Source organism: Camarhynchus parvulus, chromosome 1 (genome assembly GCF_901933205.1).
Source record: "Camarhynchus parvulus chromosome 1, STF_HiC, whole genome shotgun sequence".
In the NCBI taxonomy this organism is placed as follows: Eukaryota; Metazoa; Chordata; class Aves; order Passeriformes; family Thraupidae; genus Camarhynchus; species Camarhynchus parvulus.
In genome coordinates, this window is record NC_044571.1 from 110,440,913 (window position 1) to 110,453,446 (window position 12,534).

General features: G+C 51.6%; 1 protein-coding gene across 2 annotated transcripts in view; it reads right to left on the reverse strand.

Moving 5' to 3' along the window:
- IGSF3 (immunoglobulin superfamily member 3) overlaps positions 1–12,534 on the reverse strand; it is a 94,470-nt gene that overhangs the window by 25,315 nt on the left and 56,621 nt on the right. Inside the window, exons 3-6 of one of the 2 annotated variants that reach the window (XM_030971036.1) lie at positions 8,094–8,504; positions 6,902–7,291; positions 4,816–5,217; positions 914–1,318 (exon numbers count right to left, since the gene is read on the reverse strand). In XM_030971036.1, coding sequence (XP_030826896.1) covers positions 914–1,318; positions 4,816–5,217; positions 6,902–7,291; positions 8,094–8,504 — 1,608 coding nt within the window. The remainder of the gene's footprint in view (positions 1–913; positions 1,319–4,815; positions 5,218–6,901; positions 7,292–8,093; positions 8,505–12,534) is intronic. The other variant, XM_030971046.1, reaches the window with a different exon arrangement.

Below are 12,534 nucleotides of genomic sequence, written 5' to 3' on the forward strand. Positions count from 1 at the left end.
TTTTGACTGATTGGCCAATCAGTGTCAAGCTGTGTTGAGGCTGTGGAAAGAGCCACGAGTTTTCATTATTATCTTGTTAGCCTTCTCTAAGTATCCTTTCTGTATTCTTTAGTACAGTTTAGTATAGTATTCTTTAATATAATATAGTATCAAAAAATAATAAATTAGCCTTCTAAGAACATGGAGGCAGATTCATCATTCCTTCCTGCCACGGGGCACCCCACAAATACAACAGGAGACCTCTGCAGCACCAGCACACACCCTGCTGGAATCCAGGAAATTCCTCTGGCTGCCCTGGAGGACTTGAGACCCTGACAGGGGGGCTCAGAGACCTTGGCACGGAGTCAAAAACACCTGTGCCTTCAATTTTAGCCCTTGGAAAAACAATTACCAACCTTATATTAAGACTCACAAGCCATGAAACTTTAAGTAGAATGACAGTTAGTTTGTTACAAGATAGAAAAGCAGAATTTTGAGTTTTTTAGAATGGGGGTTCAGAAGCCAAGATGGAGGGATTTGGGCATGCCTTGTCCGGCTTCTTCTTAGCCTCCATCTTCTGGGTGATGGCGACACTTCTGGATTGGTTTAAAGTAAAGATAGACTGTCTAATATAGGTGATAGGTATTGGAAAATTATTGTAAATAATGTACACGTAGTTTTTAGTATAAAAAGATAACACTGCCTCTGAGGTGGTCAGTGTGCCTCAACCTGACCTGCCAGACAGACCTTGGTGGGCCGGAGAAAGAATGTTATAGTTAACAGCAAATAAACAACCTTGGAAGACAGAACAGAAGAATCCTGACTCCTCCTTCAGCTGTTGGGCTGGGAAAGGAGACTCTCTAACACATCTGACCACAGAGACTCCGAGAATACCCCATCTCCCCAGCCCCCTCCACACACCCTCGGCGCTCACCTGGCCGCAGGACCCTGATTTCCAGCAGGTTGGAGGTCCTGTCCGCCAGCCTGGTCCAGCTGCTGTTGTAGTTCTTCCTCCAGAGCTCGGCCACACACTGGTACTTGCCGGCCTCGGTGTCGCTGGCCCTGCTGATGCTCAGGCGCACGTTGTTGCTGGACTCGGCCTTCTCGATGGCGGTGCGCGTGCGGAAGGCCGCGGCCCTGTTGCCCCACTGGACCCCGCCGTCGCGCGTGAAGGTGACCAGGTCGTGGAACTCGGTGCTGCCCGCCGGCTGGAAGCGCCACGTCACTGACACCGGCACCCAGGACGGGTAGTGGGGCTTGATGATGCACTGCAGGTCGAAGGACTCGTTGTAGGTCACGCCCGGGGTGCGGGAGATGGCGGTGACGGCAAATCCGGCCTCTGTGGGAAGAGAAAAGAGAGCTTTGAGACACACCTGCCTGAGGGGGCCCTGCTGTCAGCATGCAAAAGCCAGCGTGGGCATCCAGTGGTGTGATCAGCCACTCGAGTTGTGTCAGCTTCTCATTTGCTATGGCCAAGTGAGGTGAAAAGCAGAGGCAAAAACACACAAGTGGCGACGGCCTGAGCAGCAGTGACGGCCTGAGTGAGCATGGGCTGCAGCCACAGCAGGATTGCCCTTGATTTCTGCCCAGAGGAGTGAGATCCCCTGAGACACAGCCTCTGCCAAAACCCTGTCTGGAAATGCAGCAGCACAATGGCAAGGGAGAGCACCTGGCAGAGCAGGTACTCAGCAGCAGCCCCCCGTGATTCGCATCCACCTCTTGGGCAGGGGGTCCCACCCTGTCCCCCAACCCAGGTCTGCATCTGTCTGCTGCAGCTGGAGGAAGAATGAGGAAAGCAAGATGTAGCAGCCTTCAAAACATGCATTGTAGAGGTGGCAACGGTTACAAAACCCCAGGATGGAGGCAAACTGAAAGAGAAGCTGGTTGCTCCTGTTCTTCACACAGTACAGCTTTTGCTCTCTTCCAGATCACAACTCCAGGACAGCTTTATGCAGGTATTCTCATGTGTCTGCCACTCTGCAAGCGGGTCAATACACTTTGACTTGTTTACCCCCAGCACTCTGTTTGTTTAGAGGAGTTGAAATTAGCAGTCTATTCGTAATTAAAAGGTAACATATTCCAGTTAGTCAACGGCAAGCCAGTCAGGCATACATATTCAGGCAGAGTATTTCCACTGCTCATTTGAACCAAGCTGCAGAGAGAAACATTTTCTTCTCTTCCAATCACTTCAGCGCAGCCAGCAGACTCAACAGGGACCTTGTTTTCTTCTGCCAATGTCCCCAAGCAGCACTCCCCTCCTCAGAGGCTCCACGGGGCGTCCCACATGGGCTGACAGTTCCCCCTCTCCCTGCAGTGCTGACCACCCCAGCTCTCAGCAGAGCTGCCACTGCTTGAGGAGACCTCAGACAGTGCACAGTCAAAAAAGGAACATCTTCTGGATCAGCATGGAGCTTCAGCATGCCACTGGCTCAAAGAGATGAGCCAGGAGCTCCCTGCTGCTGCAGGCAGACCGGGCACAGCATGGAGCCCACCAAATCTGCTCACTTCCAGCAAGTGCCTCTGCAACCCCACGGCGTCACCGTGCCAGAGCTCCAGGACATGTAATTACTGAGAAAACAGGTCAATCTTCGGGATTAAAGTCTCTCACAGCATGTTCAGTGATTACCCGGGAGGGCAGTGTGAGACCCAGGCTGCCTCCCCTGCAGAGCTGTTGTGTCTCAGCCCCACACAAGCCCTCACCTTCAGACCCCACAGCAGCCCTACTGCCCCAGTAAGTGTGTTAGCAGGCCCAGCTCAGACAAACCCTGAGCCAGAGAAGCCAACTTAATTTCACCAAGACCAGGTGACTTCATCAAGTTTACTCTCCAGTTGGCCTGGGCAAGGAAGCTTCATGAAGTCATGCAGAAGCCAGGTGTGTTTCTCAGGTCTCCAACTCCATCAACATGGTCATGGTACTTAAATTAACAAACAAAAGCCCTTCTTCTTTTGGGACTTGGTAGAAAAAGCATAAAAGTGGACTGATTTTCTGTAAAGCCTCCCTACAAAAATACACCACTCCCTCAACCCCTCCTTCCATGGTCAGACTGAGACTTAAGTCTGTGCCACGCACTCAAGAGCCTCAGAAGTTGAGGAATATCTCGTCTCTTCCGCCAGCACATCCCTCTCTTCTGTCTGTTGCTTCTGAACCACCCTGTGGTTAGATTTGTGGGTTTGAACATCATCAGTTAAAGAGTTTCTTACCCCAGCAGGCTGGCAGCAAACAATGAGACCTTAACTTGAAACGTGAGTGTCACTAAATTTACTGCATTTTTTTTAGAACAGCAGTTTCTGAAGCCATAAACCTCTCTTGCTTTTTTCTTAGTACCCTGAATTTGAGTTTATCAGGACATATCAAAAACATGAAGCTGAACAAAAAAACCCAAAAAACAGATTCAGCAGCAAAACAATACTCAATAGTTTCTCTACTATATTTTTATGAGGTACTTCAGCTTTGCTAGTTAAAGAAACCTAGGAATTTCTTAAGCCTAGGCAGAACATGGTCAACAGCCAGTGACTGAGGAGTAGAAGAGGTGAAACAACCTTTCCATCACATCACTTCTGAGCATCTTAAATTTTAACAAGAGTAGAAGTGACACATTTTAAAATTTCAGCACTCAATCTCAAGACTTTTACAAGTGGCAGAGTAAAGGGAAGGCCTGACACTTGGGACTTGTAGCAGGACAAATGCTGCTGACCTCATGAGGAAGACACCATTGAAATCAGATGAGAATCTTGCTTTAGTTCTTTACAAAAGAACATCTCGACCTGCCTTTGGAAGCTATATAGAAAAGATTTCTAACTCCAGACAAAACAGCCTCTGAAAGGAGGTCAAGAGTAAAGGAGAGGAAAGGAGGAAAAAAGCAAGATTTTCATCAGAATACAATATGACTTTGAAGTCTGGTCTCACACACATCTTGTCAAAGCTTAAGATTAATACTTCAGAGTACCAGTAAGAGCCACACAATCCCCACCCTCCTGCCAAAATTCCCATCTCAACCTTTCAATAGAGCTCCCTGATTGTCTTAGCCTTGACATTCTGAAAATCAGTGGCCGCAACAGAAGCAGTCATCCCTTCTTCAGCCTTCTGCAGATCCCTTTTGGAACCAGCCCAAGAGGACCAAAGTAACTCACAATCCACACACAATGTCAAACTCCCTACCTGCCCTCTCCTAAACTGATGTGGTTTCACTGTGTTGGAACAGAGGAGCCCCTTGGCAGAGCAGAGTACCAGCTGCAATGATCCCAGGTACTGGTTTACTTTGGTCATGGACAACTTTGTGGTTCTGGGCCAGCAGCTCAGTGCCTCCCTGCAGAGGCAGCGAGGACCATTCCTGACTCATGCTTTCTGTCAAGAGATGCTCATAATTTCTGCTGTTTGGGCCAACAGATGCCCAGCATTCTGCACTCCTGATCTGGTGTGGGCAGAAGTAAGGTTTACCCAGGGCAGGCAAGGAGGTTTTGAAGTCCATGAGCTGCCAGTTGAGAACCACTGCACTGACCAAAACCCAGCTCCAGTACTGGCAGGACACATCATGGCACTGGCAGCCTCTCTCCTCTGAAGGACACTGGAAGCCCTATCCCTCTCCTCAGCCATCTCCTGCTCTGCTCCTGCCACAGCCACCCCTCAGACTTTGCCCCCACACGCAAGGGCGCATGCAGGCGTTTTGCACCAACCTACGAGGAGCTGCGGGCAGGCTGCTGGGTGCCTCCATTTTGCTGCCAAGCACAGGCAGGAGGGCTGAGAACAGCCTCAGTGATCTGCAGGTGACCTCCTGGGGGACGACCAGGCACGTGGGGGACCGTGGCCCCAGGGCCCCCCTCGCCTCAAGTACTCACCCAGAGCAGTGATGGACACCGGGGTGCTCGTGTGCCGCTCCCCAACCATCTGCCACTCCCCATCCAGCGTCCGCGTCCACTCGGCCACCCGGCACTCATAGTGGCCCTCGTCCGCCTTGACGCTGTTGAAGATCTCCAGGGTGAAGGAGCCGGGCCGCACCTGCTCCACCTGGATGCCCCCATAGCTGCTGCGCTCCGCGTAGGCGGGGCCGGGGTGCAGGGTGCCCTCCCGGTCCAGACGCACGATTTCGCTGCGCCGGTTCAGCTTGTCCACCAGCTGCCAGGCGACCGACAGGCGGCTCTGGGGCCCCAAGCCCGAGCGCACGTTGCAGCCAAAGCGCAGGCTCTCTCCCTCCAAGACATTGGTGGCGTTGTTGATTATCTCCAAGGAGATGCTGGTCTCTAAGGAGAGAAATGCACACACACAGGGGAGATGATACACACTCGCCACTGCTCGGGCTGCAAGAAGGACGCTGCTGGCCAGAGACGCTTCCCACCAGGTGCAGGAGACTGCCCACGCGTTTGGGTCCAGGCACGTCTTAACCTCATGCGTGACCACATCCAAAAACAGCTGGTGGGCAGCGAGCTGCTCCTGGTGACTTCCACACTCAAGGCAGGTGTAGGCCAAAGCTGGGAGAAATCTCTGCCTAGGGCTCAGGAGACATTGCCGTGTCTTCTGGTCACAGGTCCAGGATGGGATCTCGGCAAAACTTGAGGGAATTTCTGTTGCTACAATATGCACTGTGTGCCAAATGGCTCTGCCAAAAAAAAAAAGCTTCCAGTGCCCTGTGGCTTTTTCAATGGATGTCATCCTGATCACCATCTTGCCACATCCATTCCTACCAACAGCTTTTGGGAGAAGCTCTCCCAAACTCCCACTTATAGGTAGCTATCACTGTTTGGAAACTTTCAAAAAAAAAATCTGGCATCTTGAGCTTCCCAGAGGTGTAAGGCTTTGTGGCTGGTTTTTCAGAGATACTGAGTGCTGGTTACTCCTGTTGCCTTCCATCACAGTTATGGACACTTAGCACCCTTAAAAAAATCATCACGTTTGTTCCTATAGCTGGTGATTTATCAAAGGCAAGAACCAAATCTGTCTGAAAGGTGGCTGGGTCTAGAAACAATACATTTTAGAAATTTGTCCAGTGCAAGATTTCTAGCTAGACTGATTTTCAAAGCCAAACAAATGAGACCAAATATTGGTAGGACAGAAAAGAAATAGAATTTCTTTAGGAGAAATGAGGAGGGAAAAAAAAAGCTAGAGGAAAGGGCTGTATTTCCCTACAAATCTTGGAGATAGAGGCCAGTAAAGCACAAAATCCTCTTGCAGCTACCCTCTGCTTGGTCCAAGCCCACTGCCACTCCACTGGCAGCCTGGGCAACCCATGCAAGGTTCACCATACCATGGCCACCGGAGTTTCAGAGAGCAAAACAAAGAACGAGTCAGTGGAATCTCTCCTCTCAACCTGTTATTTCTGTATTTACCATGTAATCTCACGAATATAGAAGACATGCAAGGCAAGCCTCCAGCTGTTTTCACCAGAGCTGGCTGACACACAGTGACCAGGACAGAGCTCAACACTGAAGAGCACTGCTGCTCAAGGAGCACACCTGGTTTCTTCTAGGACAGCTGTCTTGCAAGACAGCTGAATCACCATCACATAACAGCCTGCAGGAACCTAGCAGCTCCTAGGATAAAGCAAGGCCAAGCTGGTCTCCCCACTATGCCTGCTGAGTACTTTACAGAGCACCCAGCTCCCTGCAGAGCAAGGCCAGGAGCGAGATGTGAGGAGCAAGTCAGAGGCTGTCACATGTACCTTCAGCTCAAGAACAGAACTGCCAGCTTGGTGTCGTTACAAGGTGGGGACACGACTCCCTACCTGTGAACCTGACACACACCCCTCCTTTTCACCCCCTTCCCAACAACAGAAATACATCTTGCCAGTAGGGATTCCAAGCCCGAACAGCACATGAACTCTTATCCTCCCTCTCTTGTACTGCTGTGGTCTGGGCACATCATATCTTTCCCAGCTCCCTGTCTAGTACAGCAATGCCCTCAGGAGGGGATGGGCACACCCCTACTTACTGAGTGGCATGACAGTGATGGGGATGTTCTTTGGCCTCTTGCTCTCCTTGTCGATGAAGTCTCCGGTCACAGTCTTCTCCCGCTCGGTCACGCGGCAGTTGTACTTGCCGCTGTCCTCCAGGCGCAGCCGGTAGATCTTCAGCACGAAAACGTTGTCACTTTCTTTGGCCACCTTGAGCTGGCCCAGGGCCTCGCGCTGGGCAAACTCGTTGTTGAGCACCGGCACGGCGTTGGGCCCCAGGCTGGCGATGAGGGAGCTGTTGAAGGCCCAGGAGATGGAGAAGTAGCGGTCGGGGACGTTCTGCGCCTCCAGGATGCAGCGGAACTCCACCGGCTCGCCCACGATGTACATCCGCTTCTCCGTCTCCAGCCGGACGCTGAACTCCTTGTCTGGGGAGAGAGACTCGTGTCAGGATGGCAAAGCCCACCAGGACAGCCAGCACACCTCATGTCAGGTGTTCACAACTTGCTGCTCCCTGCATAGCCAATATCCCTCAGAAAAGTACATCCAGAGGTAAAAAGGTTAGGGACTTGTTTTTGCTGTGGGAGACCAGATGGACTGTGCTCCCACTGAGCCACCTTCTTGCCCATCAAGCAAAGAGCAAGCAAAGGCTTCCTCAGTCACATCCCTGTCCTCCAGGCAGCAGCTCTGGAGCATCCAGTACCACTGTGGAATATGACCTAGATCCTAGTCCTACTCTCACCCTGCTCAGCCAGAGTCAAGAGGCAGAATGTTTGGGGATATCCCAGAGGAACAAAGAGCTCTTAAAGAGTCTTTAGATCCTTAGCAGGAACCTGTGCTGGGGGCTAGGAGAAGAATTTTGACTTGTAAATGGACCTTGTGTGATACAAAAGCGCTTGCTGAAATTTTTAGTTTTATTCTCTGCTTTATCACTCTTACCTCCTAACTTACCAAAATCCTCACTGTCTGTGCTAGCACCAAATGCTTAAAAAGTATCCCACACCATATCAGAAGACAGGGTCTGCCACCCAAGCCCCTTTGCTGACACTTCCCTTGGCTGCAGGCAGTGCCTGGGCCCTCCTTTGCCCTGTTTCATCCTGCCAGGAGCCCACCAGGTGGGGCACGTGGCAAAGCAAGGAGCCAAACCCCAGCCCCCTAACAAGGCACAGCCCCATTTTCCATCTCCTCCCACTGCCCAGCCCAGGGAGAAGAGGCAGAGGAGACACTGACCAGTGGCTTGCACATTGACGATGGCGCCCTGGGAGCGCTTGCGGGTCATGGCGTACCAAGAATCGTCTGGGTCCTGGATCCACTCCGCTGCCTCGCAGTAAAACTCGCCCTGGTCTGAGGGGTGCAGGTTGTAGATGGTGAGCTTGGAGGTGGTCTCCCCAACTTTGTCCAAGCGCACGTCCCCCGTGGCCTGTCGCTGGGCGTAGGCGCTGCCGGCCCGCAGCACGAAGTCGCGGCTCAGGGAGATGATCTCGACAGGCGCCTCGCTGCCGCGCTGCCGGTACCACGCAATGGAGACGTGGCTGTGCTGGGCTGTGCTCTTGGACACCTCGCACTTCAGCTCCAGGGAGTCGTGCTCCACCTTGTTCAGCGTCTGCGGGATCGCTGTCACCCGCAGCGAGTCCGGGATCACTGTAGCAGAGCAGGACACAAACAGCCCAGAGTTAGCAACATCAAAATGCTGAGGGCAAACGCCAAACACTGTAAGAGAGTTGGGGGAGAAGTTTCTTTTCACAGTTGCAATTAAACACTAAGTATTAGCAAGGCTCTGTTAACTCATGTTTTGCTCCTAAGAAGAAGAGAACCGTCCCCAAAGCCCTTGGCAGGGGAAGATCATGACCTGCAGCACAAACTCCAAGTGTGGTGCTTAAATTCCTGCTCAGTGGGCCCCAGCAACTGAACAAGGTTTTCCATCATGCTGCAGAGCAGCACAGTTTATTGCATCCATTTCCCATCAAGGCATTTTGTCACAAGGAGCCTCTCCTCCATCACGTGCCCCCCAGCACGTTCTGTGACCCCTCTTGCCCACATCCTTCAGCCACTTCTCAGCCCTGGTATGGTCTTCACCCCTCCTCAGTCACTGGTGGGGCCAAGCCAAACATATTCAGTTCCTTTAATCTCCCCTTATAAAAAAGTCAGGAGATCCAATTCCCTTCTCCATAGTTTATATTGTTTCCTCTTTTAATGACCCCCTTAGGCCAAAGGAAGGGGTTTCTGCATTCAGAGGGAACTGGCTTCTCTAAGGGCAGCAATACAATTGCATCCTGACCAGCGCTCACTCCCAGGACACAGCCACCTCAAGGCACTTGGTAGTAAAACTGCTGGCTACTTTTCCACTTGATTAACCAGAGGAAAGGAAGTACAGCTGCTAAAATCAGGAGGAAAACCAAAAACTGCAGCCCTCCAACCTTGTTTGGATTTAGAGAGAGGTTTTACCACCAGAAGATGAGACTTTTTAATAAAGAAGCCTTTCTAGACTTTGCTGTCTCAAGGAACATCACGTGGAAAGAAGAATGTAAACCTTCTCCCCAGCTCTGCAGGCAAGGCAGTGTTAGTGAGCCAGCTAATGCCCACGGTTTTGCCACATACCAGTGGAATATAATTAACATATCTCAGTTTGGTTTCACTGACAGCACTGGATGGTTTGACAAATTAGCTGAGCTGCCAGAAGCTGCATCTGTTCCATTCAGGCACTGCTACAGAGAGCAATGAGCTGCAGTGAAGACAACCACTGGGATTATTTATGGCAGAAAAGTCAAAAACAGAAGAGGGCAAAGAAAAAAAGGAACAAGCCGGGAGTAAATGAGAGGGAAATCTTCCCACATCCAGTCCAGATGGGAGCATTTCCTTTTACTACACGTTCACCACCCAAGTTACTGCCTGCCATGAAAAGTACTTTGTAAGGCTGCTTACACTGCAGGTCATTGTCCCTGTCCCGGTCACCACCACATCTTCTAGTCCCTCCCTTCCCCTCATCTCTCTCATTGGAACCCCAATTCCCTGCTCACTGGCAATAATTTCTGGCCAGGATCCTTCTTCCTTCACCCTTCCCCTTATCCCTGACTCCCAAACAGTGGTGACAGCAACAACTAACCTTGCCAGTTCACTGCACAACAAGCTTTAAACTTCTCATTTCAAACCTTACTGAGTAATTTTCACACATGCACAGCTCCTTTCTCTTTGCCCTTGAGCCATGGGCTCTTATAACTTCTCCTATGTTATTTAAATAAATTAAGCCTCATCATCATCCTGCTGGAGTGACTTTCCCGAGGAGATGCTTTGAATGCAGAGCTTATGGGGTGAAAGCAGGTACCTGTGAAGGAAATGTGCCTGTCCTCTCCCCCCTGGCCTGAGAGCCCTGCATACCCCACCAGTCCCCTGTGTGCCCCCCAGCCCTGCTCAGCAGCACAGCTGCTCTCTGGGTAAGCACAGGGAGCTGCTGACCCCAGGAGCCTGTCTGGCTTTGCAGGACAAGCCAGGTCATGCTCCAAGAGGGGACAGGCACTTGGCCTGCCAGACGTGGAGCTGCCCACTTCCTGGGAGTAATACAATGGGAAGCCTGTCTGAAGGCTGGGCCTGAGGCAAGCACTTGCCACACCATTCCCTGAGCAGGTTGCAGGCTAGCACAGACATCATTTTGCCAGCTGGAACCATGACTTTGTATTTCCAGGTCATAACCCAGCTGGAGGGTTAGCATCCTTTATCCCACATAGGGAAGTTTTTGCAAAGTGCACTCCTGGAGAAAAGTCAGGAGGTGTCAGCATGTGGTTAACGCTGTAATTTAACTGTGGCAACACCTGACACACTGTGCTGCATTTTTCCTGCTGCTTTACTTAAAAGAGCCAACCAAGATCCTCCTGGTTAGAGGAACTGGTAAGACCTTTTGGGTTGCACACAGCCTTCAGGCTGTTGTCTTACATCAGCATGGCAGGGACAGATATTCAGTCAGTGCCACCTTCCTAACCAGGAGGATGGACTTGACACTTGTTTGATAAATGAAAGCCCAGTTTTCCAAGGATCAGATGATCAGGGAGGAACAAGCCAGAGCCCAGAGGCGGCTGGGACAGTGGGGAGGCTCTGTGCCTCACACCATCACTCTCATTCTTGGCCGGTGATGCACAAACAGCTGTTTTATTTACACTGTAAGATGTGCCTCAGTGCTGTGCTCAGTCGGGGAAGGCTGGCAGGAGGAGAGAAAATGCAATTCCCAAGGCACAGACCCCACTGGCCTGCACCAACAAGGGGTAACTGAGAGGGGACCTCATCAATGTATGCAAGTGTCTGAAGGGCAGGGGTGAAGGTGGTGCTGAGCAGTAGGAGGAGAGAAACATGAGGAAACACTTCTTTCCTGTGAGGATGACAAGAGCACTGAAACAGGCTGCCCAGAGAGGCCATGGAGGCTCCTTCTCTCGAGACACTCAAAAGCCTTCTGAACACAATCCTGAGTAACGTGCGTTGGGGCACCCTGCTCAAGCAGGGAGATTGCACTAGATAACCTTCAGTGGTCCCCACCAATCTCACCCATTCTGTGACTCCATGTGACAAGAGAGCTACAGGCATGGCTTAGCCCATCAGGCTGGAGCAGACGAGGGTTGCAAGTCACAGGGAAAAAAGGGAACACCAGGAAGGTGCTCACCAGGGCAGGACAGAGCATGCAGGATGTGCATTCTCGGAAGAGAAGCTCCTCCCAAGCCAGTCACCCTGCTCAGGTGGCACAGACATCCGTTTGCATTTCAGGACACGAGTGAGTCTCAGCACAGAGCTCACCTGGGAGCTGCCAGCCACCCACACTCATCCTGCAGCCACCTGCCACAGGAAGCACCAGGGCTTCTGGGGACACTCTGCAAGCTGAGCTCCACTTGAAAGCAAGGACAAGCTTAGATCAGAGTCACCTCCTTGTATGAAAGGGAGCAGAGCCACACCTGAATCAGAGCCAAGTGGGATGCTGCAGGACACATCCTTTTGCCTGTTTCTCCTCTCTTCTCTTCTCAATGTGCCATCCAGGCAGCCTTCTCTGCACTTCCCCCAGCATCCAGCCTTGCTACCTCCTTGTCCCCAAACACAAGTCCATCCTTGCAGCTGTCATGACCCTCTGCAAGTGTCAGCAGAACTCCCTTCTCTCCAGCATCAAGGTTAGGTTTGGCAGCAAGCAGCTGGACAAGGAAAGGAGTGACTGAAGAGCAACTCCTGGCAGCAAATCCACTGTGCTACCATCCCTGAGCAATCACAGCTGACAGCTTTGAGCTTGTACTAACAACACTCAAGAGCAAGGAATACAGCACTTCCTCTGAGTCCCCAGGCCACTGGTCACTGCAGATGGGCTGCTGAGCACAGGGTGCTCACAACCACCACCACGTTTTGAAATATTAAATATAAGTATTTCCACTAGAGGGTGTCAGGGACTCAGCCAGGGAGAGTCCCAGGAGGAGGAGCTCAGAGCTGCTCCCCACTGGCCAGGGCAGCCCTCCTCAGGAAGCCTGCACACCCAGCTCCAGTCAAACCCACCTCAAATGCACACACCTCAGGAACACACCATCAACGACAACTCAGTGAGCTAATTATGGCTAATTTCAGGACATGGAACTGGCTTACAGTCTCCCAGAAAACAGGGAGGGAGCAGAGACTGGAGATCCCAGGTGTGCACTTGGTGCACACCTCAACA